The sequence below is a fragment of the Dipteris shenzhenensis genome, chromosome 26 (genome assembly GCF_047967505.1).
Source record: "Dipteris shenzhenensis isolate YYH24624 ecotype China chromosome 26, Dip_SZ_1.0, whole genome shotgun sequence".
Taxonomy (NCBI): Eukaryota; Viridiplantae; Streptophyta; class Polypodiopsida; order Gleicheniales; family Dipteridaceae; genus Dipteris; species Dipteris shenzhenensis.
Window position 1 is genome coordinate 8,209,911 of NC_141621.1, and position 26,163 is coordinate 8,236,073.

The window sequence follows — 26,163 nt, forward strand, 5'->3', positions numbered from 1 at the left end:
TGTTGCGGATCTTTGAAATTTTTGTCCAACATGAAAAAGGTAAAATCAAACATGGCAATATTTCTTCAAGAAAATGGAATTGATGCAACAAACTTGAATTTATCAGAGAACATGTTATGTTCTCAATGTTACAAACATGTTAAAAATGACAAAATGCCTTTGTTTTCTTTTAAAACCATGAATATGGCTATTAAAAAAACAAACACAAGCGAGCTTAATGACATTGAAGCACGCTTAATTTCAATTCAAATACCTTTTGCTAAATTATGAAGGTCAATATGGTTTGCACGGGAGTGTCGTTTATGTTTTTGCCGATATTAAGATTTCTACACCAAAATGACACAGTAGCACTTGCAATCAAATGCAAGCTCACATGTAAGCATAGCTACATGAGTGGCATAGTGCGGCCAATAACCACAATGGTAGCACTATCAGAATTATTGGAATCCCCACTATACAAACAATATAAAGAAAAAATGAACACATTGTGGGAGAATCATATAAAATCTTATCAAATGAAAGAAAAAGAACATGAACAAAACAAAGAAGAAAACATAGAAGACCATGAGAATGACTTCTTGGATACAGATACTTTGGTCCATGGAATATATACTAGCCAACAAGTTGTTGATTTTGAAGATAAAACTATTGTTGTAGCTCCTTCAGAAGGATTTGCCCCATTGAGCATTTTCAAAGACAAATTTTGTGAGGAGCTTGCATACCCAAACTATTCTATGGTAATGAACGTAACTACAACATTCCAACACACACTTCATACCAAGACATTGCTTCTTGGGAACTTGTAAACATGGATCGTCGATATGCATTATCAATTGAAAACATTTTTTTCAAAACAATGAAAGTTCTTGTGAAGTAGGTACTTTCATCTTCTTGGGTTCGCATGCGCAAAGCACAAATAAAGGGAAGAGCATTACAAGTGAAGGATGCAATTTTAGACACAAACATTGAGAAACTCTTGAAATCAAACATTGGCTTTAAAGATTTTGTACACCTTCGTACTTTAGCAGACTACAAATATTCACTCAAGAAGAATGTATTTGCAATGATACGGCAATTAGGGCCTCCAACTTTCTTTGTAACCTTGTCTTTAGCTGAAAGATTGTGGAAACCTCTTTTAGATTGTTTGAAGAAGCTTAATCCAAGCACAACAAATGAGCAAGAAGAAAATACAAATGTACATATAAGACAACTCATACGCTCTGATCCAGTAACTACAGCACAATATTACGTTCACAAATTCAAAGCTCTTAAACATCTTCTTAAGAAAGATAACACCATTATGGGAAAAAATAATGACTTCTTCTTTGTAATAGAATTCCAAAATAGAGGAAGCCAACATGATCATGGCCTAATCTGGATTGAAAATGCACCTATATATGGGATATCAAGAAATGAAGAGGTTGTGGCTCTTGTAGATGACTACATTTCATGCTACATTCTTTATTTCAACTTCAAGAAAACCACATTCAAACGCACAAACATCGCAAAACATGCTTTAAAAGAAAGACAAAATGTAGGTTCGACTTTCCAAGACCACCAATGGCCAAAACATGTATATTGTTGCCAATTAAAACTCATGACAAACTTCATGCCCTCAAAAACAACATGAAAAACATACAGCTTGTTCTAAATGAACAATCTACAATGTTATTGGACTACGATTCCTTCTTGAAAGCAATTGGTCTTACTGAAGAAGAATACATCTCAACAATTCAAGCATCAATCTCACAACCAACTATACTCTTAAAAAGACAACCTAAGGACATTTTTACAAACAATTTTAACCCAACTTTGTCAAAATTATGGGGTGCAAACATAGACATTCAATTTGTTCTTAAACCACATGGAGCTGCATCATATTGCACCTCCTATATTACCAAAATAGACAAGGAAAAGACTGAAGCAGTGAAAATTGCTATTTCCCAAAGCAATATGGCAAATGCAGCACCAAATGAGCACATTCACAAAGTTGGCAATGCAATCCTCAACACCCAACACATAAGTTCCCAACAAGCAGTATACCTTGTTCTCTCTTTACCATTAACAAGCTCCACACATCAATTCCAATATATAAATACAAACATAGCAAACAATCGCACGCTTTTGCTAAAAAGACAAGAACAATTAGAGAAACTTCCTCTTGAGAGCACATACATATATTTTAAAGACATAATCTCCAAATATCTTAAACGTGACCAGCATTTTAAATATTTGTCTTGCAACATTTGCTAGTGAATATTCAATCTCAAAATCCAAAACAAGAAAAATAAAAAACGCTAAAATCATTCGTTTCAACAACTATAATCAATTCACTGATCCTGAAAATTACTATAGAGAGCTTTGCACTTTGTACATGCCATATAGCAAATGTGAGCCAACATTGGATGATAATTTACCTACTTGGCATGACATGTATAACAAACACAAAGACATAATAAAGGACAAATATAACAAACTTATTCCAAAATTGCCTTCGACAAGCAACGCAGGAACTGGGAAAACATTGAGTTTGATGGCTATTGTGCAATCACTCTTAAGATTCTACTCACATAAAGAAACTTCCAACATTGATCTTCCTAAAGTTCTCCTTCTTACATACAAGGCAAAGCTGCCTTTAATATTGGTGGTACAACAATCCATGCAGCTTTACACCTAACCTTAATAGCATCCCACTACACAAGTCTCTTAGCTGAAAAGCTCCAAGAACTATCCCAACTCTACAAAGACCTTGAACTAGTTGTTTTTGATGAAGTGTCTTTGATAGGACACAACACATTGGTTGCTACAGATATGTGTTTACATGAGATTAAACATAACCATCTTCAACCATGTGGAGGCATAGATGTAATTCTTTGTGGAGATCTTTGTCAAGCAACCCCAACCAAGGATTCATGCGCTTTTGTAGAACAACCATGCAACTCACAAATGATGTCGTCTTATTGGAAGGAAAATGTCTTGCTATATGAACTACTTATACCAATGAGACAAAAAAACAAAATCTTCATTGACCTACTAAATAGAATTAGAATAGGTCAACACACGGATATTGAATATATAAACAACCATTACTTGCGACAACCACTCAATAAAGAAAACATTCCTCATTTGTTTTACACTAATGTTTTAAAAGATATTCATAACAAGGAAGTTTTCGAGCTCTTGCAAGAACCTCCACATATTTTGCAAGCAATTGACACAAGACACAAGACTTGCAGTAAAACAATAAGTATCCCAACAAACCCAAAGTGCACAACAGGTTTACACCAAACATTGCATTTAAAGCCAGGCATGATAGTCAAAATTTGTTCAGGAAACTTGGACATTTCAAATGGACTAGTTAATGGTTCTGATGGCATATTCAAGAGCTCCAACCAAGCAATAAAGCCAAATGTTGTTTGGATTCATTTTAACAACAACAACATAGGAAAAAAGGCAAGAATGAACAATGCACACCTTTATTCTAACCATATTCCTCACTATTGGACTCCTATGCTTGCAATCACAAGAGAATTTCAAATAGGCAACAATTTCCTCAACACAATTTCTCGGCATCAATTTCCCATTCAACCAGCTGCTACTAGAACTATACACAGATCACAAGGATTGATAATGGATTCCCTCGCCTTGGACCCCTCTTCCATAAAGTCACATGGACTCACATACACAGCACTATCTCGTATTCAAGACCCTGACAACCTTTTCCTTATCAAACCTCTTCTGCAATAACACATCAAAGTAGACATTCAAGTGCTTCGAGAACTTGAAAGGTTGCGCAATGACAAAAAATGGATTCCTAGACAACTTAACCTCTTTGCTAACACCAACAAAATTGAAACAATAAAATCCCTTCATACACGCTCGCTTGCCTCACATTTGCAAGACATCCTTGCAGACAATAGCATCCTCTCGACTACAATTCTATGCCTCCAAGAAATTCATCTACAAGACTCAAGACCATTACAACTACCAAATTTCTCATGCATTCGCAAAAATTCAGATGTTGGACTAGCAACTTGCTACAAAGCACATGTGCAACTAATCTATGAGAAATACATTTTCCAAGAATCATGTTAATGCTTGCTCACAATGTTTGATCAAAGCAATGGACAAAAATATGCTATCCTCAATGTTTACAAATCACCTAACTCCTACATGATATACCAACACCACCAACAACAATCATAGGTGATTTCAATATTGACTAAATGCTAACAAACAAAACTTAATACATTCATGAAATATTACAATTTGACACAAATAATCAATGAAACCAATGACCATGCACGGATCGACTCTTGACCACATTTGGACAAACAAACCACAATATCACAAATTATTTGGAACAAATTATATTTATTGGTCTCACCACTCCCTTCTTCACACAAATTTCATTATCCCTTCAAGGTAGGCCTTTTGAATGAAACTCACTTTGTTAACATATTGTCCAATAGAAAAAATGCACTTTCAAAAATTCTAAAAATGCCCTATTTTTGGTTTGCCCAAGTTGAAACTAGCTAAGGCGAGAGAGAGAGAGAGGGGAGAAAAAAAAACAATAAAAAAAGTTATTCAAAAAAAGTTTTGAAGGTTCACATTTGAAATTAGCAAGGACTAATAATTAGTAGTTGTAGAGCAAAGCTGATCTCGTACAAATTCTAACAGTTTTGTTAGCAGCTCTGCTGTGTGAAGAATGCTACCCACAAATCACCTCACAGTTTCCATGGCCTAACTTTCCTTTGCCTGCATTGCCATCAGTCAGCTGCCACTTCTCAGTCGCTGAATTGGGTTCCCTTGCTCTTCATTGGCTTTTGATTTCTGGCACCCGAGATGTGCTCCATGCTTTCTCTTGCACCACCTTGAATTGGTCCTTTTAGCTCAAGGCTCATTTCCCTTAGCTGCATATATCCTCACCGACATGCAGTTCGATTTTAGTTCCTTCGCAAACAACTTTCCGGGCCTGCACTCTGGAAAGCTTCTCATCGGCACTTTTGCGCTGATAATCTTCTTCTTTTACGCTGGTACTTTGTATGGAGAACGGCGTCTTGTTTATACGCAGGAAGCAACCGGTATTGGATACTCTTTCACCCTTTCGATTGCGCTGTGGTGATACGTCAATGGTCATAACAGCTTTTTACGGCTAACATTTTGCAGGGAAGGTAGGAACTAACGAGTCTTGGTTGCCGAATCCGATCTCAGTACCTCCTCATCATGATCCCATGCAAATTCCTGGAAGTGGGATGTACGTCTGCCCGCGTCAGTTTGCAGAGTACATCCCTTGCCATGATAAGGCATTGACTAGGACACTCTCCAAAAACTTAGATCTTCGGCGCAAGGAAGATCTGGAGAGACACTGTCCCCCTCCTGAAAATCGGCCCTTCTGTCTGGTGCCCCCTCCCAAAGGTTATAAGCTGCCAATAAGATGGCCAAAGAGCAGAGATTATGTATGGAGAAGCAATGTAAACCATTCCAAGCTTGCAGAGGTCAAAGCAGGTCAGAATTGGGTGCATGAGAATGGCACGAAATGGTGGTTTCCAGGCGGGGGTACTCATTTCAAGCACGGTGCTCTAGAGTACATTGAAAGGTGGTAACTCAATCCTCTGAACTCTATAGGACGAAATAGGAAACGCAGTAAAGAGATTTGAATTTTTGAAAAGGTCTGATACGAAAGCACCTGCATTGCACTCTAGCCCGCCTCAAGATTGATCTGGAAAAGTAATCGGGCACCCTTCTCAGCTGGAGGAAATCCTTCTCCAATAGACAGGCCTGCACTTTGTGAACTCTTGGCTGTAAAATGCTTTCTTGCTGGCTTCTTTTTCTTTGTGAAGCTTTTATCAAACAAGAATCAACACACGTGATGATGTATTATGTAGCTGACCGGGTATCTCAGATCTTCGTATCTTAGTATAATGTGCTCGCAGTGATAAAGTTTTGAGGTTGATAGTCTCAGTTTAATAGCGTGATTACTTCTGTCCTCATACGATTGTCTACAACTTTTACAAATTGTGTAGACAAAGGACCTCTATGAATTCAATCTTGCCAAAGTTTGTGATGTCTGAGCTTGGGTGACACAGGTTAGGGAGAATAATAACTAAGGGTCAAGGGACTCTTAGAACAGCAGGTGTGGTACAGGTACTGGATGTGGGTTGTGGAGTGGGGAGCTTTGCTGCCTATCTATCTCCATTTGGGATCAATACCATGTCATTCGCACCCAGAGATGAGCATGAAAATCAGCTTCAGTTTGCTTTGGAGCGGGGTATATTAGCTATGCTGTTAGTTCTTGCGACTGCTCGTCTCCCCTATCCCAGCAAATCTTTCGAACTTGTCCACTGTTCGCGTTGTCGAGTTGATTGGCATGAATTTGGTGAGCAAGTTTATTTAACCAGTGCAGTTAACTTAATTTTTGGACTATCTTAAATAAGATCTTTGGCTAGGTATTTTTGAATTGAAAATAGTGGAATGACTGATTTCTATGATGACTCTCTTTTTGCAGATGGGATATTGCTGAAGGAAGTTGACCGAGTTTTGAGACCAAAAGGATATTTTGTATACTCTGCTCCCCCAGCCTACAGATCGGATAAAGATTTTCCACAGCAATGGAATACGATCATGAAATTTACAGATTTGATGTGCTGGGAGCTTGTAGGTCGGGAGGTTCAAACAGCTATCTGGCAGAAAACATCTAATCGATCTTGCCAATTAGAGCATTCACAAGACTTTCCTCTATTATGTAATGATAAAGATGATCCAGACAAGCCTTGGAATAAAACAATGCAAAACTGCATTTTCATTTCTCAAAGGGATGAAGATATAAAGCTGCTCCCTCCTTGGCCAGCTCGGCTTTGGACAGCTTCTGAACGTCTCGTAGGTATGGCCAAGAAGAGAAAAATCTTCAGTTTTGGATTGCTCAGAGATGGCATGAGGAGATGTGTAACTGATCTGTTGGAATTGTGTGATGTAGGTGCAGGAGGAAGCACAGCTCAATTTGAAGCAGATACATCATTTTGGCAGGAGCAGGTGACTCTTTATTGGAGTATCTTGAAAGTTTCAGAGCATTCTATTCGCAATGTGATGGATATGAACGCATATTACGGTGGATTTGCAGCAGCCATGATCAACAAACCCTTATGGGTGATGAATGTAGTGCCTTCAAATGGAAAGAACACATTGCCTATCATTTATGATCGTGGGTTGCTTGGTACTTTCCATGACTGGTAAATCTGGAACACTTGCAATCATTTTCTTACTATGGAAAGCCTGCGGCCTGCTGGTATTGTGACAATTCTTTCTATCTTAAATGGTGCGTTGCCCTATCAGCTAGATTTAGATTTAGATGCTCGTTGGGGAGAGACTAAAATGAAAACGTTTAGACTTCACAAGCAGTTGTAGCTTGAATGAAGAGATTTTGGACTACCTTTTGATTAGCCTTCTCCTTTAGTGCTAGCCTTCGTCATGGCTGAGTCTGCCCTTCACCTCCGCAGTGCCAATAGAAACTCAGTACGAAGACTTTGTATAAATGGATGCTCAAGTATGTGTGGGTGTGTGGATTTGTATGTGTGAGAGTATATTTTTATACTATGGTCTACACCCATTGTTGGGCGCTGATGACGTCAGTGGGGATGTCATAGTAGCTAGTCCCTGCTATGCATGATGGAGTTTATGGTTTTCAATCTTGTGAGTGACTATCTTGAGATTGAAACTGCACTATGTTGTGTTTTTAGAGGATGAGTTTGGGAATGTTCCTGGATTCATCTAAGTCTATGCTTCTGCTGCTGTATTAGCGGACATGCAAATTTCACCTTGTGAAGTTTTCGTCCAAGTTGCGGCCTGCTGGTATTGTGATAATTCTTTCTATCTTAAATGGTGTGTTGCCCTATTAGCTAGATTTAGATTTATATGCTTATTGGGGAGAGACTAAAATGAAAACGTTTAGACTTCACAAGCAGTTGTAGCTTGAATGAAGAGATTTTGGACTACCTTTTGATTAGCCTTCTCCTTTAGTGCTAGCCTTCGTCATGGCTGAGTCTGCCCTTCACCTCCGGAGTGCCAATAGAAACTCAGTACGAAGACTTTGTATAAATGGATGCTCAAGTACATATGTGTGGGTGTGTGGATTTGTATGTGTGAGAGCATATTTTTATACTATGGTCTACACCCACTGTTGGGCGTTGATGATGTCAGTGGGGATGTCATAGTAGCTAGTCCCTCCTATGCATGATGGAGTTTATGGTTTTCAACCTTGTGAGTGACTATCATGAGATTGAAACTGCACTATGTTGTGTTTTTAGAGGATGAGTTTGGGAATGTTTCTGGATTCATCTAGGTATATGGAAAGCCTTGCTTGTTTTTCGATGTTTCATGTTTCCATGGGTATAATGGTATCTTAATTCTGCAACTAAAATTCGTGGGCCGTCATGGACCTATACAAGATTGATAGGCAGAATGCGCGCCACACATCTAATACATGAGAAGGTAGTAGCACCATTGGTGTGAAGCAGGGATGCCCTCTATCCCTTCTTCGTTTACTGTGATGAGGTGGCATCTGTTTTACAAAAGGGATTTCCTTTTGTACCGCCCAAAGGACAGAGGGCTTCTGATTTATAGAAGGGAATACCTTGTTGAGGCTGGAGTGAGTGCTTTCAGTCCCATTTTTAGAGTGCAAAAAACAAAATCTCTCCTTTGTGGCTTCTCTGAGCTTATGTAGACTCTCTGCTCAGTGATCCCTTCCACCTTGCTGTTAGCCTAGGTGGGCAGCACCTCAAGCTTACTCTACAGCACCTTTGTTCCTCCACCTCCTGAATGTAGGTCCAAGTGAGGGTCTCCTACTTCTCCTATCTGCTCTTTGAGGCTGCTCCAAGTGATGCCAAATGGAGCCCGAAGGCCCCCTTATATAGGGGCTGAGAACCCCTTTGAAAAAACCGACCAGGTAGGCATCTTGGCCGACTTGAATCCCCCGACTGGAGGGGGTTCTATAAGTGCCCTTATGGCCCCTTGTTTTCAGGCTTTCGCTGGCCTGCCTGGCTGTTACGTCAGCCATAATCCCGGAGTCGACTGGTGCGATTATGGTGAGGCGGGAAACCAAGAGGGCTTGACACTGCAACGGTGGATGTAATTAAGTGTGGCTAGGAACAAGCGGGGCCTAGCATTAGAGAGGGATGCCAAGAAGAGGTAAAGACTAAGGTCCCCTAGAAGGACACTTGGCATCTAGAAGTCCACATGGCATGCAGTGGGCTAGGAGGGAGGATTCTAGAGGGAGCCAAAAGAAAAGGAGAACCTCAGGACAGAGAGGGAGCTCCAGTGAGAATCCGTGGCTGGGTGGACTAGCAAAGAAGAAGCCCTCGAGGTTTGGGGACCAGTATCATTGGTATCAGAGCCAGCAATTGTGAATTTATGGAGGAATGTATTTGACGTTACTGTCTCTCATCTTGTCCATCGCTGGTGCTGTTGTCTTTTTCCGTCCTTGATTTCTAGAGAAGCATAAACTTTCTCATCCTTTTCCCTTGAACGTTCCAACTGCTCCTCTCCATGCTAACCTCCGTAGAAGCTAAGACTTCTTTAAATTCTCCCTTGCCAGGCATAAAATTCTCTGTTTTCTTTCTTGCGGCTGCTCCAGAAGTTTCAAAGGAAACTAAACTCCAGAAGTAGAGAGCTGGTCTACTGCTCAATATTCGCGCTTTTGTGAATACATTCCATGGTTTTGGGCAGTGGAGACTTCGCTGGCATCGGAGTCATGGAGTTTGTTAAGATGATGAGGTTTGATTGGTTTGTCAATTGGACGCTTGAAGGGAAGAGATTCACCGTTTCCGCATTCCAATAGATGTCCAGCTGAGCTGTTCGAGGACCTGCTCACAGAATTTACAGAAAGATCTTATGAGAGAGCTAATGAACTGGAGACTTGCCTTTGGGATTGTATGATCTGTGCGACGTGAAGAAGCAGCCCGAGCTTGACATAGAATACAAAAAAATTTGCAAAGAAGGACAGAAGCCACATCATCTAAGGTCTTTTGACCTTTAGAAAAAGCCATGTCACCATAGTCTTTTTACCCCTCTCTAGAGTTTAAGACCTTCCCTCTTTTTCCGAAGGATCTAAGGACCTTTTTACCCCTTTCTCTCTTTCAAGATCCTAAGGTTCTCCAACCTTTAGCCTCGCCGATTTCAAGTAAAAGACCGAGGAGTTCGAGATCCAAAGACGGGAAAGAGCGAAATTTGAGAGTGCTCTCAACGGAAGCAAGAACGGAAGAGGGAGAGAGAGAAACAGAGAGCCACACAAGTTTTGGTGGGTGCAGAACACCCTAATCTTCTTTTTCATTCATTTATATATGCATTTGAGTATTGTACATAACCGGGGTAAAGGCACAGTGACCTTTAACCCCCACAACCTCCCATTGAAAGGACAATGTGCCTTTAAGGGAGAACAACCAGTGAGCATACTATTCAATGCCCATCAATACACGACAATACTCAAACCGCTGACTAGGTAGACTCTTCGTCAGCATATCTGCAAGGTTATCATCTGTATGAACCTTGACAAGCTCTATGCGCTTGTCCTCAAGTACCTCCCTGATGAAATGGTACCTGACCTCAATGTGTTTGGTCTTTGCATGAAAGACCAGATTCCGTGCTAGCTGAATAGCACTCATGGAATCACTATGCAATGTCGGTATACCTGTATGAATCCCCAAATCTCCCACTAGCCGATCAAGCCATATAGCCTCCTTGCAACCCTCTGTGGCTGCAACATACTCAGCCTCTATGGTAGACAAAGCAACGCGCTTTTGTGCGCGAGACATCCACGACACTGCACCACCTGCAAAGGTGAACACATAACCAGAAGTGGATCTCCTACTATCCACATGCCTTGCATAGTCTGAATCTGTGTACCCAAGTACACGCATGTCTCCTTTATTAAAGCAGATGCACATCTCCTTGGTACCCTTCATGTACCTCATGATGCACTTAACTGCCTCCCAATGCCTCTTTCCTGGATTAGCCATATACCGGCTAACAACTCCCACTGCAAATGCAATGTTTGGTCTAGTAGCTATCATAGCATACATAAGGCTCCCAACTGCTGATGCATAAGGAACCTTGGCCATCATGGCCCTCTCCTTATTTGATTTGGGACTATCTGTATGACTCAGTTTCACATATGGAGGCAATGGAGTACTCACTGCCTTCCCTCCCTCCATATTGAAACGCTGCAATACTTTTGTAACATACTCCTTCTGTGAAAGCCAAAGGAGTTTCCTACTCCGATCACGCGTGATGCGCATACCAAGAATATGACCTGTAAGTCCCAAATCCTTCATATCAAAGGCCTCATGCAACTTGGCCTTTAATGCATCTAGCTCATAAGTATCCTTGCTAGCCAATAGCATATCATCCACATATAGTGCTAGGATTATCAGGCTATTATCCTTAGCCCTTTTAGTATAGAGGCAATGATCAATTTCACTCCTTCTAAAACCCTGGGACCGAATGAAAGCATCAAACTTTTGATACCATTCTCTAGGCGCTTGCTTAAGACCATAGAGACTCTTCTTCAGCTTACAAACTAAATGCTCTTTGCCCTTTTCTTCAAAGCCTTCCGGCTGCACCATGTAAATTTCCTCATGCAAATCCCCATGCAAGAAAGCTGTCTTGACATCCATCTGCATAAGCTCCATATCCTCTGATGCCACTAGTCCAAGCATGCATCTAAGTGTGGTCATCTTCACAACCGGAGAGAATATCTCATCAAAGTCCACACCCTTCTCTTGCTTGAACCCTTTAGCGACCAAACGAGCCTTGTACCTAGGCACATCATCACCTGTGACCTTCATCTTGTAGACCCATTTACATGGCAATGCTTGTTTTCCATGTGGCAAAGAAACCAAGTCCCAAGTCTTATTCTTCATAAGTGAACTCATCTCTGAGTGCATAGCATACTCCGACTTGCGTTGATCCTTGCGCATCATAGCCTCTCTGTAGCAAGAAGGCTCCCCGCAATCAGTAAGCATCACATAGTCTATCCTTGGAACAAACCTATCAGGCGGTCTAGACACTCTAGATGATCTTCTCAAGGGCATTTCAGCTTGCTGTCCCACCTGCATATCAGCCACATTTGGCTCATCATTTCCACCAATAGATGATCCATCATCTACCCTTGATTGTATACTTGTGGGAGTATTTGGTGGTACCATTTCTTGCACATTTGGTGCATGGACAGCTTGCTGTCTATCAACATATGCAGATGGATTCACATCCTGGAAAGTGATTCTCCTCATTTCCACAGTCCTCATGGGTGCCTTATGCATCTTTTTCTCATTGAAGACTACATCATGGCTGCGTATGATCTTCTTTGCTTCTGGATCCCAGAAAGATGCATTTCCTAGACTTAGGATCTAGCTTCTTTCGAAGCTCTTTCGGCACATGTGCATATGCCTCACACCCAAATATACGCAAATGAGAGTAAGAGGGCTTCTTGCCACTCCATGCCTCTTCAGGAATACCACCATCCAAACTCTTACTAGGGATCTATTGATCACATGCACTGCAGTCTTCATTGCCTCAGCCCAAAAACCACCAGAAATAATTGCATTGGAAAGCATGCATTGCAACCTTTCTTGAATGGTACGATTTATCTTTTCTGCAACTGGCCAACTCTGAAAGCCAAAAGTGGTGTGAAAACTAGCATCATCTAGCTGACCCACTGAAATAAGACTCTTGGTCAACTTAGGCACATGTCTCACATGTTTCAAAATAAATGCAGGCCCATTTGCAAAAGAAAACTTTATGTCACCTACTCCCACTATGTCACATGCATAGTCATTTCCAAGATGCACACAACCTGTCTTTCCATTGTCATAAGTGGAGAACCATTCCCTACGGGGAGTAACATGGAATGAAGCACCAGAATCCAAAATCCAATCTTGGGAATATGCATCATCTAAAGTGGTAAGCAACTCTGTAGTTAAACTAGACATGAAGAGAACGTCATTGTCACTATCATGTGTGACTGCATTGATCTCCTCGATCTTCACTTTTCCTTTGTCCTCCCTTGGACTCTCTTCCTTTTGATTTGCACCCCAATTTGCATTCTTTTTCTTATCCTTTTGCTCTCTTTTCAGCTTGTAGCAATCCTTTTTCATATGGCCCTTCTTGCCACAGTGGTAACACTCAATGTTCCGTGCCCTGGATTTGCTATGAGACTTCCCTCTTTCTTGGGACTTCCCCCTGAACTGTGATCTTCCCCTTTGCACATTTAAGGCTGCATCCTGCTTCTTGCCGTCCATAGACTTCCGTATAATCTCCTCGGCCAACAAGCTACCCACAACATCATCAAATTTCAGTACTCCACCAAGTGCAGAGTTACTGACAGCTGTACGGAAGGTATCCCATGAGGATGGCAATGAACATAAGAGAAATATTGCCTTAGTCTCCGCATCAAAATTCATCTTCTGAGCCTGAAGCTGGCTGAAAATAATATTTGAATTCATTCAAGTGAGAAGCAATGGAGACCCCTTCCTTCATCTGCAGCTCAAACAATCTCTTCATGAGGTAAACTTTATTAGAGGCAGTTTCCTTCTCATAAGTGGCACACAGTTTCCTCCACAAATCTTCCGTAGTCTGCTCATTTACTACTGTGAAATAAACTGACTCTGCAAGATGAAGTCTAATAGTAGACTTTGCTAATGCATCCAACTCATTCCAATCATCCTTAGACATATTTGCAGGCTTAGCTTCAATCCCTGCCAAGGGTTTAATCTACTTCTTTTGAATAAGCACATCCCTTATCTGTTCTTTCCACAAAGAAAAGTTTGTCCCATCAAACTTTTTAATGTTGAAAAACTCCTTTTCAGACATGGAAGAGGATGTCATAATGCAAATAAAGCAAAATCCCAAATACTAGTGCCTGTTAAGAGAGAATCACACCAAATACTAGGTGCACCCAAATGTGTATGCTACAATAGACTGAAATATCACCAAAAATCAAAGCTCAAAGCATCAAAAGATGCAGTTGACGCATGTGCATGTACTATGCATCCATATGAGCAAATCTGGCCCAAAAGAAAATGCCAACTGCAATGGCAATCCAAAATGCCAATAGGTGCCAAATGGCTCAAGCATAAACACTTTCCATGGGCATATGCATCAATAATATCTCATCCAAGAGAGCATAACACTATCAGTGCATCACCTACAATGTGTCAAAGCTGTCCCTTAGCATAAAATAGCATCCATGTGCAAAGCGTCCATAAAAATAGCATCCCACAAGGCAATCTGGGCCTATCAGCGCATCCAATAAGGATCGCAATGCATCCAAATGGCCTATAAATCATCTACTGCAACCCAATGCATACCACGAATGAGCGCACATGGCTCAAACTGCAACCAGAGTGATTTGCATAAGGTATGCTCAAGAAATCATGGTCCCACGGAAAAGACCGCTACTGAAAATAGAACCTGAGATGCCTCAAAACATGGGCGCCATTGCATAATCGGACTCAGCAAGAAAATTTGCAAATATCTCTCTTTTGCCAAAACTCCAAAATCCCAACCGATGAGTGAGAAATGGGAGTCAACACTTATCCACTGCCATGTGGCATAAATCTAAGGTTTCAAAACCTTAGAATGAAAAATGCATAACAGAGAGACGAAATCGAATACACAGAGATCTATAACTCTGAAAATACTCCACTGAATCGCGCAAGAACTGATATGTAGGGGTTTTTGGACGTTCGGAACGCAATGGGACAGACGGTTTTGGAAACCGTGGTCTCAATCACTGGGTCCAACACACGGACTGAAAACGTTTTTGGAAACAGAGCTGTTTGTAAACTCCACCGGAGTGCGAATGATGAGCAACATAGAAGTTTTAGGACCTCGTGAATCCACCGGAACTAACAGATCTGCAAATGGTTGCTCCAAACTTGAGTTCCAACACCCGGGCAGAAAAACGCAGAAACTGACACAGTGAGTCAGAAATCCAATGAAATGATCCCAGATTCAAGAATGAAGGTGTTTCCAAGCTCCTGAAGTGAAGTGGACACCAAAAGCAAGCAATAGTTGCCTCTACAAGTCAATACGGAGTCTCTGGCGTCGAACGGAACAGGGAAAAGCTTAAAAAACGACTTTTTTTTTGTGAAAAACACTTAACAGGCTCTCAAAACAATTTCGCAAAACCAAAGTGACTTTTCCAAAGGTTCCTCCAAGGTCTCTGCACACTCGGACGCAAGTAAAGTCACCCACAAAGCTTCCCACAGAGCTTCTCCTTCCTCCCACAAAGCTGCTGAGCTTCCAAGCATTCACGCACGCTCAGCTAGATCACCCAGGCTCTGATACCAGTTGAGAGTGCTCTCAACAGAAGCAAGAACGGAAGAGGAAGAGAGAGAAACAGAGAGCCACACAAGTTTTGGTGGGTGCAGAACACCCTAATCTTCTTTTTCATTCATTTATATATGCATTTGAGTATTGTACATAACCGGGGTGAAGGCACAGTGACCTTTAATCCCCACAAAATTGAAAGGCGAGTCCGTGAATCAAAGAAAGCGAGATGACTTTTAAGACGAATCTAACGCCTCGAACAAATACTAGGGAAGTGAGCATCACATTTTTCTCTTTGACATAAAGCGCTTTGCTTTGTAATTTGTGGAAAATATGTGTCTTTAAAATGACAACTCCAGAAAGGGATGGTATGATTAGGGAGGCCGAGGAAAGGGCTAGAAATGGAAAAGCAATAGTTGGAGAGGAAATACATGAGGAGGTACACACTGAAACTCAAGAGGATAATATGGAAATGGAGGACATAGACTACGGTGATTATGGAATTCCGTATACGGAATTCACTAAACTTGAAACTCGAACACAAAATATAGAAACACAGCTAGGAGTTATTAGTGATACATTGAAAACCCTAGTTGAAGCTATAACTAAGATAGCCGATTCTCAATCGGTATCTGTTACTGAAAAATCACCGATTCCTCCTAATCAAGTTGAGAGGTTCACCTCTCGACTTAGAGAAACCTTGAACATCCTTAAGGACTTAAAACTGCCAATTTTCAATGGGAAAGAAAAGGAGCGTAATAAAGATGCGATTAATACGTTCTTGCAAAAGTGGCAAGACTTCCATCGACTCAGGAATACTTCTCCTGAAAATCAAGTCGTGGAAGCAAGTCTTTCCCTTGGAAATAAAGCCTATAAATGGTGGATGAGCCTCAGGGAGAGTGATAGAATTCCTAGGTATTGGATTGAGTTTGAACAAGCCTTCCTAAAAGAGTTTTTACCGGAAAATGAATTAGAAAGAGCGTGGGAGGCTTGGGACAATTGCACTATGGGTAAAAACACTCTAGTCCAGTGCAGTGCATAGCAAACTATAGGGAGGCAGTCCTTAAGCTGAAGGGAATTGATGAATTTCAAAAGATAAGGGGTTTCGTGAGAGGTCTTAAAGACACTTATAAGGTTGAGGTGGAAAGAAATTCTCCTAAAACCTTAGAGGAAGCCATTAAGTATGCCCAAATATACAATGATACGACGAGGAAATTCAGAGCAAACAGGTTTTGTTTCAAAGTTCAATAAATTTTCCAATTTGAAAAGGAAGGGGCACTTTAAGAAGGAGGTTTTTCAGGCACTACCTAAGAAACCTCAAACACAAAATTATCCTCTCTTGAAGAAAGAGGATTATGAAAGGGCCAGGCAAGAAAATCTTTGCTTTAAATGTTTAGGCAAAGACCATGCTGCTTGGAACTGCCCTAAAAATAAACCAGCGGGAGCTAAAGCCCCAAATAGACCTCCACAAAAACAAGTGCATGCGGTGCAAGTGTTGTCACTTAATGGTACTGAAAAGTACACTGAGGTAGAGATCTATCATGAGGATAGCACCCACATGTGCTGTATATTATCGGCAATGTGGCAGCCCACCTTTGGTCCTCATGATTTAATGAGGATGCTGTCACGACACGATTTTGTAGTCTAGATTGTATTAGGCTAGCATGATCAAATGTATTAATTAGAAGGTAGGCTAGGTAGGTTTAAATGGCTAAATGCCATATGAATAATGTATTGGATATATTAATTGATATGGAATAAATGGTGCATTCACACATGTAGGTCCTAGGATGGGAATGGGTAGGAATGCATGGGTGCATTAATAAATGGTAGGCATAAAAGAGTCATAGACTAAGGGTAGAATAGAGGCATGAGAGTTGTGACCTCTCGTATGCATGGAGTGTCTGTATGTGGTATTATGCATTCATATGTGGTTTGGGGGGATTGCATGAGCATTCTAGATCGGTCAATAGCAAAAGTACACTCACGTGGGCACTCCTTCCACCCCATTTGGAGGGCCAATGCTTCCCAATTTATGCATCATTCTTTCACACATGTGCATCCTCCAACCGGTACGTGACAAGTGGTATCAAAGCAGTGATTCTCTGACTATGTGGACCTGCCATGTGGAAGTTGTTACAAATGTCGACATTAGCATAGAATCATTCTCCAGGGAGCTTTCTTCTTTTTCTCCTTTAGCATGGTCAATTTTGTGTGAAGACAATGGAAAACAATAGAAGAGAGAGATAATAGAAGAGAGAAATAATAGCATAGCGAAGCAGCGAGGCCTTTGAATTGTTTTCCTCGCCCTTTAATTAATAGGGGCCATAGAATTTTCCATTTTAAAAGTTTGCGCATCAACTTGCAGTCGTTGTAGCTTGTTGCCTCCGCGCCCTTGTATGCCATGTGGCATGCTGCCATGTGTGCCACGATCTACATCGGCCGCTACCTCTGGCCTCTGCCCCATTTAGCCCCAGTCTGTTTCCCTTCTTTAATTAAGAGGGGGGGGGGGGGGGCAAGGACTTTTGTTTAATAAAGGGGGAGCCTTGTAATGTGGCTCTCGAAATCCCTGCAGACTGCTGTCTTTGTGACGGGTCACGCAACCGCGAGCCGCATCGCCAATCGTGCTGTTGTAGCTTTAGCCACTGTCCGCCAGCTTGCCTCTCCCTTCGGCTCTGCCACGTGTCAATGCAGCCGCCCTATGCCACGTGGATAGTCTACCCGCCGCCTGCAAACCCGCCAACGCCTGTTTCTACTCCCTTTGCCCTCTATCCCATTTTGCCGCCGTTGACATTTAAGGCTATTATTTTTTTCCCTCCCCTTCACCCAAAATTCGTGCTTCCCTAAGTCCCCTTCACCGAAATTCATGCAGGCTGCAGAGCTTTATTATCTCCCCCTAGTATTTCAAAAACCCCCTCCCTCCTCTAACTTCTAAGTACCCCCTCTCCTTAGTTCCCTCTCCTTAGTCCCATTCCCTTTAGTTCCCTCTAATTCCCTTACTTTGCAATTTTATTTATTAAAAAAAAAAGAGATAAAGATAAAAGATTAAAAAAATGGAGAAAATAATAAGAAAAGATAGAATAAAAAGAAGTTAAAACATAAAGCACAAAAGAAAAAGAAAAAAAAACAAAAAAAATAAAAGACAACATTTTTTTTAAAAAAAAAGGGGAGATTATTGAGAAAACAAAAAGAAAAAGGTTTATTAAAAAAAAAGAGGTTAGACAATTAAAGGACAAAAATAGGCTGGTAAACGTGATAGGAAAAAAGAATAGTTACATTATTCGAGATACAAAATAAAGGGAATATCAAAGAAAATAAAAAGAATTGGGATTTGAAAAAAGAAGTAATTTGTAGGCTATAGAACTTAGGAAAGGTTGTGAGAACATAAAATCAAGGGGTATCATAGATGAAGCATGGTCGCTTCACAATTAGCAAGGAGGGGACTGCTACAAAACACTATTAAAAAAAAAAGTGAAGGCTACAAAAGTGGAGGAAACTCGAATGAAGGCTACAAAAGTGACTCGTCATCTAGAAAAGAATGGTATACACAATTGCGTGATGATGACAAGGGTCAAAGGATTGATCTACTTAAACTGAAGATGAGCATGTAGGCTAATGAAGTAATAAATGCATTTGCATGTAGGATCATACACTTGGGGTAGAAAAAAACTCAAGAATTGAGCACATGCACAATTATTACTTTGGAAATATACACAATGGTATCATATAGAGACACTTGATAAGGATTCTTTGGGAAGCATCCATGGTGCCAAGAGTCTTGAAGTTGGAGTACTAGAGATGGTTAAGTCATTCTGTTAGGTTGGGTTGATGAACCAAGGTAGTACTTGGGCTCTTCCCAAGCAAGAGGGTGCTATACATGGCCATAGGTGGTGGATATGTAAGCGCTTAGTAAGGTTTGGTGACCTTAGAGAGATCTCAAGTAATTGGTAAGTCATGGACGCATGACTATGGGTGGATCCACAATTAGACCTGGTGGTCTAGAATGAGTACTCAAGCAAGATCTGGTGATCTTGATCTTGTAAGTTAGGCCTATCTTGTAAGTTTTAGGTCTGATCAACTTAAAACTAATGGTTCCAAACTGGTCACTTGGAACTTGGACCAATGCATGCATATGAGAGAGATAGATTAGGAAATAGTATCTTATTGGAATAGAAAAGTAGAACGGAAATGGATTCTTACTAACCCTAATGGATAAAGTTGAACTAGTCTTTGTAGGAATGTCCAAAGTAAAGGAGTACATGGACAACACAACATGAAAGATAAGTACTATGTCTTTCTTACTGATTTATTTTTAAATTTGATTTAAAGGAACATACTAATGTTAGACTTGTTGGCAGGAGTATCAAACATGAAGATGAAAGATTAAAGTTGTTGTATGAAAGCTTATACAGGAACCTAATGAGTGCTAAAGATCATGAAGATAAAGGAGAGTACCTAATAGATGAGGACATCTATGCCCCAAGCAAGAGGGCATGTCACGACACGATTTTGTAGTCTAGATTGTATTAGGCTAGCATGATCAAATGCATTAATTAGAAGGTAGGCTAGGTAGGTTTAAATGGCTAAATGCCATATGAATAATGTATTGGATATATTAATTGATATGGAATAAATGGTGCACTCACACATGTAGGTCCTAGGATAGGAATGGGTAGGAATGCATGGGTGCATTAATAAATGGTAGGCATAAAAGAGTCATAGGCTAAGGGTAGAATAATGGGGTATGCCCAAGGGATGGATCCCAAGAGGCATGAGAGGTTGTGACCTCTCGTATGCATGGAGTGTATGTATGTGGTATTATGCATTCATATGTGGTTTGGGGGGATTACATGAGCATTCTAGATTGGTCAATAGCAAAAGTACACACGTGGGTACTCCTTCCATCCCATTTGGAGGGCCAATGCTTCCCAATTTATGCATCATTCTTAAACACATGTGCATCCTCTAACCGGTACGTGACAGATGCATGGAAAAATTAAGGGGCAAAGAGTAAGAGTGATGTTCAATGATTGTGCAACACATAATTTCTTGAACTACTCATTAGTTAAGAAATTAAAATTGCCTGAGAGTCCTAGTGCCCATAAATATGTGGTCTTTTTGGCAAAGGGCAGTGATAAAAAAGTTTGGGACACCATGATATATGGTGTAGAGGTGGATATTCAAGATTATCAGGATGCCTTGGATTTCCAAATCATGCATCTCAACCGAATAGATGTAATGCTTGGTCGAGAATGGCCGTATAGTCTTGGGCATAGCTTAAAGAGGAGTTATCTTGATAACTCCATTATGTTTGAAAAAGAGGGTAGAGTCTTCCAGATTCAAGGAGAACATGATGTGTCTAACTCTCCTCTTATTTGTTTGATGGAATTGGAACGACTACTACACCAAGAGGAATGCGAGGTATATCTTTGTGAACATACTTTTATTGGTGATTTTATGTCTTCTGCATCGGAAAGAAGTAATGTTGTTTTTGATAATGTTAAAAAGTATAAATCTTCTTTCAATGATTTAATGTTTGAATTTAAAGATGTTTTTCCGTCTGATTTACCTGATGGTTTACCTCCCGAGAGAGAAGTAGATCATAAAATAGATTTAATTCCTGGATCTACTCGTGTTTGTAAACCCCCGTATAGGCTTAGTCAAACGGAGAAATGTGAGGTCGAAAGACAGTTAACGGAAGATCTTAGAAAGGGCCAAATCCAACCAAGTAGCTCACCTTGGTCTGCATCAGTTTTACTGGTAAAGAAAAGGATGGTACTATGCGTTTATGCATAGATTACCGAGCACTAAATAAAATCACCATAAAAAGTAAGTATCCTATGTCTCGCATTGATGAGCTCTTTGATCAATTGCAAGGGGCAAAAAACTTTACTAAAATTGATTTAAGATCATGGTATCACCAAGTACAAATTAGGGAAGAGAATGTCCCTAAGACTCGTACTAGGTATGGGCATTATCAATTTAAAGTAAAACCATTTGGATAAACAAATGCTCCATCAACTTTCATGACACTTATGAACAGTGCCTTTAGGGCGTATCTAGGAAAATTTGCTGTAGTATTTTTAGACGATATCCTTATTTATAGTAAAACCAGAAAAAAGCATTTGGAACATTTGCGAAAAGTGTTCCAGCTGCTTAGAGATAATTCACTCTTTGCTAAAGAATCCAAATGTGAATTCTTTGCAAAAGAAGTGAAATACTTGGGACATATAATATCCCAAGAAGAGGTTCGTATGGACCCTGACAAAGTAAGGGCCATAGTGGAATGGCCACATCCTACAAATCTAGAAGAATTACAGATATTCTTAGGTTTGTCAGGATTCTATAGGAGATTCATCCAAGATTACGCTAGGATTGCTGTTCCGATGACGGACCAGCTTAAGGGGAAGGGAAGCACCTTCATATGGGATGAATCTCAAAAGAGAAGTTTTGAAAAATTAAAGGTAGCTATAGCGGGCCGCGGCAGCTCCCGTCTTAAAAGTAGTGGATCCCAATGAACTATTTGTGGTTGAGACAGATGCTAGTGATTTTGCTGTAGGGGCGGTACTTATACAAAAAGATCGACCAGTGGCTTTTGAAAGCAAAAAGTTGGACTGTGCCCAACGGAATTACTTGGCATATGAGAAGAAACTATGTGCTATAGTCTATGCTTTAAAAAAGTGGAGACACTACTTATATGATGCAAAATTTGAGATCATCTTTGATCAAGAGAGCATTAAGTGGATTTGTAATCAGCTAGAGCTTAAAGGTAGAAAAGCTAGATGGACTGAGTTAATGCAAGAGTTTTATATACAATTGACATATAGGAAAGGGAAGTTCAATGTGGTAGCAGACTCTCTTAGCCGAATGCCAATTGTAAATGAATTGAGTTTTACTCAATTTCAGAATGATTTCCTAGAGTCCTTAAAGGGGAAATGTGAGTTTGATCCTCACTTCTCTGAAGCAATTAAAAATAGGGATCCAACTAATAGAGAGGCTTTCACTGAGGAGTTGCATTGAAATGGCGACCTACCACAGGTTGGTGATAAAGGACTCAAGTGGAAAAAATATACTATTGAAGATGGCTCCCTGCTCTACAAGGGTAGAGTATGTGTCTTGGATGATAATGACATTAGGCGCCAAATCCTTTTTGAATGTCATGATAGTCCGAGTGCTGGACACCCGGGAATTCAGAAGACATATGTGCTTCTGAAAAGACAATTCTTTTGGCCTGGAATAGGTAAGGACGTCCAAGATTATGTATTGAAGCACAAAAAATGCAAGGTCAATAAGGCTGAGTGCCTTAAGGTAGGAGATCTCCTATACCCATTGGAGATTCCATCTAGCAAATGGGAAAGCATCTCCATGGATTTCATTGTGGGATTAAATGAGACACACAGGGGGCACAACTCAGTGTGGGTAATTGTGGATCGGTTGATCAAGATGGCTCATTTTATTCCTGTCAGTGAAGATGTTAAAACTCAAGAATAAGCTAGGCTATTTGTGGAGCATATCTATAGATTGTATGGGCTACCAGTTGGTATTGTTAGTGACCGGGATAGCAAATTTAACAGCCATTTTTGGAGGGCTGTGTTTAAGAGGTTGGAAACTTTATTGAATATGAGCACTGCGGATCATCCACAGAGTGATGGTCAAACTGAAAGGGTCAATCGGATCATTGAGGATATGCTTCGAGCATATGTAAGTAAACGGCATACTAATTGGGAAGAGTATCTGCCCATATTAGAATTTGCATATAACAGTGCCAAACATTCAGCTACAGGTTTTAGTCCATTCATGATGATGTATGGATTTCAACCAAGAGCCCCAATGACACTGGGACTCGAAAAAGAGAAGGTTCAAGTGGCCAAAGACTTTCTTGAAGATATGAATCAAACGCGTAAGTTAGCTAAAGATAGCATAAGAAGAGCTCAAGATAGAGCACGAAGTTATGCAAACCCCCACCGAAAGTTGGAGTTTGAAGTAAATGAGAAAGTCTACCTTAAGGTATCCGAATCTTTAGAATCTCTAAAGACAGGTAAATGTCCGAAGTTGTCTCCTAGGTATTATGGGCCATTCACAATACTTAAGAGGATTGGAGAACTTGCTTACAAATTAGCCTTACCTGAGGGATGTAGAGTACATCCAGTTTTTCATGTCAGTAGGCTAAAAAGAAAATTAGGAGATGATGATAATCTCATTGGAAATGAAGTCCTAGTTGAACTCATTGAAATTGCATCTTTACCACATGAACCAGAAAGAATTTTAGATAGACAAGAAAAAAGAACGCAACACACTATATGGCAAGAATGTCTGGTAAGTGGAAAGATATATTTGAAGAGAGTTCAACATGGGAAAGGGTAAGTAGTCTTCAGAGGAGGTTTTCCAATTTTGTTTTCAAGGACGTAAACCATTCTTAAGGGGAAGGGAATGTTACGTCAGCCATACTCTGGGAGTCGATTGGTGCGATTATGGTGAGGTGGGAAACCAAGAGGGCTTGACACTGCAACGGTGGATGTAATTAAGTGTGGCTAGGAACAAGCGGGGCCTAGCATTAGAGAGGGATGCCAAGAAGAGGTAAAGACTAAGGTCCCCTAGAAGGACACTTGGCATCTAGAAGTCCACATGGCATGCAGTGGGCTAGGAGGGAGGATTCTAGGGGGAGCCAAAAGAAAAGGAGGTTTTGGAAACAGAGGACCTCAGGACGGAGAGGGAGCTCCATAGAGAATCTGTGGCTGGGTGGACTAGCAAAGAAGAAGCCCTCGAGGTTTGGGGACCCGTATCACTGGCCACATGGCATCCAGCCACTAGCCCAGGCTGCTTCAGCCCTGTTGTGTGCCCCAAGTCCAGCCCATAGGCCTTCCAAAAGCCGCTTTTTGCTGTACCTTTTCTTCCTGCCTGTTCCGCCTCTGCTCAGCCCTTGTTCCGGGTTCGTATGGCCAATAGAACCCCTCCGTACCATGCGTACATAGGCTAATGTCAACCTCCTATCCACGCAGCCTGTGCTTGCTGGAAACATGGCACAGATCTAACCCTTTCTGTCCATGGACAGCCTCTGGAAATGTCTCCCCCAGGGCTGCCCTCTATGGAGGCTTTCCTCTACCAGGGATCTCTCTTTTTCTGCTGCCCATATGGCAGCCCATGCACTGCCCATGTGGCAGCTCCATGTCCTTTTCTAGTATCCTATGGTCCACCCCCCCGATGCACTCCTCATTTGGGGGCTCACAGGTGGGGAGGTGACTAACCCTAGTCCAACACCCCCTCTCACCGACCCACATTGGCCTGATCCTAATCTGTTGGTGAAGATGCTCTAGTAGCTCCAGTGTCATGCCGTCTGGAACAGTTTGGTGTTGTCATGGTTGTTTCCTAGCTTTTCAACCAGTGGATCCTGCTCTGCCGGGTCCGGTTTCGCATAAGCACACTAGTCTAGTACACAGGTCCATCCGAGGTAGCACCTAATGGTACCGCCACCTTGAGTGACGAACCCACCTTCGAACTTGAGCTCTCCAAGTACCAGCATTCTCCAACTGTCCCCCTCATGATGGGTGAATAGCCTAAAGTCCTCCAGGCACCAACTCTCAGGGTCTGTTTCAACCCGCCGTCCTCCGTCTAGCTAGGTTTGCAACCAAACAGCATACCCGAGACATTATATCCCAAGCATAAATCTAGATTACCAGGACCTTAAAGCTCCAAGTGTTGTTATGTGTCGTTTCCCTCTAAGTCACAGCCTCCGTCTGACCTTGACTCCTTAGTATTAGAAATGGACCAACAGAGGGTACGCACTACGGAATATTGATAGAATAGCCGAGGAGCTCACATAGTGTGTGTGGGGAGTGGAATCACAAACTTCTTTAAACTTATGTGCATCACATAGATGTGCAGACTCATCAATAGACAATGATCCAGCCAGATATAGAAGCTACCAAAAGAAAATATATATTTCCATCCAAAGCTATGGACACAATACAAAAGAGAGATAGATCCAAAGTCCCATCAGAGCGTGGTCCTTTGATCTTACCACAAGGTACTTCTACTATGTGCCGGATATCTCTAGACTTGAGCCGGCGTGCTCCACCTCGAGCGTATGTAGACTCTTCATCCCGATCCCTTCCACCTTGCTGTCCGGAAGCCAGCCGAGGTGGGCAGCACCTTGCGGAGCTAGTTCTGCAGCTCTACAGCCCACTTGTCTCTCTTGGACGAGGCCCACAGGTGGCTGGTCTGCTGCTCCTTCTGCTCCCTGAAGTGCTGCTCCAAGTGATGATTTATGAGGGCACAAGGCCCTCCCTTTTATAGGGGCTGAGCCCTCCAAAACTGGCCGACCAGTAGGGGGATTTGTACCGACCCCCCCTGGCCGACTTTATGCAGGCAGCCCTATATAAGGGCCCTTTGCTGGCCCTCTTGAACTGCTGCCAGGCCCCAAGGGCAGCCCCCATTGGGCCCCACCCTTGGGCACATCTATGGCCAGGTGGTTCCACCTCTGCCCCTTTGTTGCGCCTATGTACAGTACTTGCTGCAGGTCTTCATCCTGCCCACAAGTTCCGTCTTCTCTCCTGGGATACCCCGTCACGTTTGCTGCTCCAGATCTGCCTCTTCCAGGCCAGATCCATGCTGTGTGCATCTCTTTCTTCTCCTGGCTTTCAGCTCCATCTATCACAGCCATTATGACTCCAGGTACCTCCCTTTTCTTTCTTTGATTTCTGCCGCCATGGCAGCCATATTGCTGCCCATGTGGCCTTCTCTCAGACCCTAGTTTCCCCCCTCCCCCCCAAAGCTCTCCTCATATTAGGGCTTACAGATGGGGAGGTGACCTTTCCAATGCTCAGGTTCTGTTGAAGAATCCCC

At 41.6% G+C, this 26,163-nt stretch overlaps 1 protein-coding gene across 2 annotated transcripts in view; it reads left to right on the top strand.

Annotated features, from left to right (window-relative positions):
• Positions 1-4,683: 4,683 nt before the first annotated feature.
• Positions 4,684-26,163, top strand: part of LOC147884621 (putative methyltransferase PMT6) — a 38,672-nt gene continuing 17,192 nt past the window's right edge. Inside the window, exons 1-6 of one of the 2 annotated variants that reach the window (XM_087397667.1) lie at positions 4,684-5,084; positions 5,170-5,599; positions 6,090-6,379; positions 6,509-6,883; positions 6,977-7,032; positions 7,121-7,191. In XM_087397667.1, the coding sequence (XP_087253793.1) occupies positions 4,934-5,084; positions 5,170-5,599; positions 6,090-6,379; positions 6,509-6,883; positions 6,977-7,032; positions 7,121-7,129 (1,311 nt within the window). In that variant the 5' untranslated portion in view covers positions 4,684-4,933 and the 3' untranslated portion in view covers positions 7,130-7,191. Of the gene's footprint in view, positions 5,085-5,169; positions 5,600-6,089; positions 6,380-6,508; positions 6,884-6,976; positions 7,230-26,163 lie in introns of those variants that run through there. The other variant, XM_087397666.1, reaches the window with a different exon arrangement.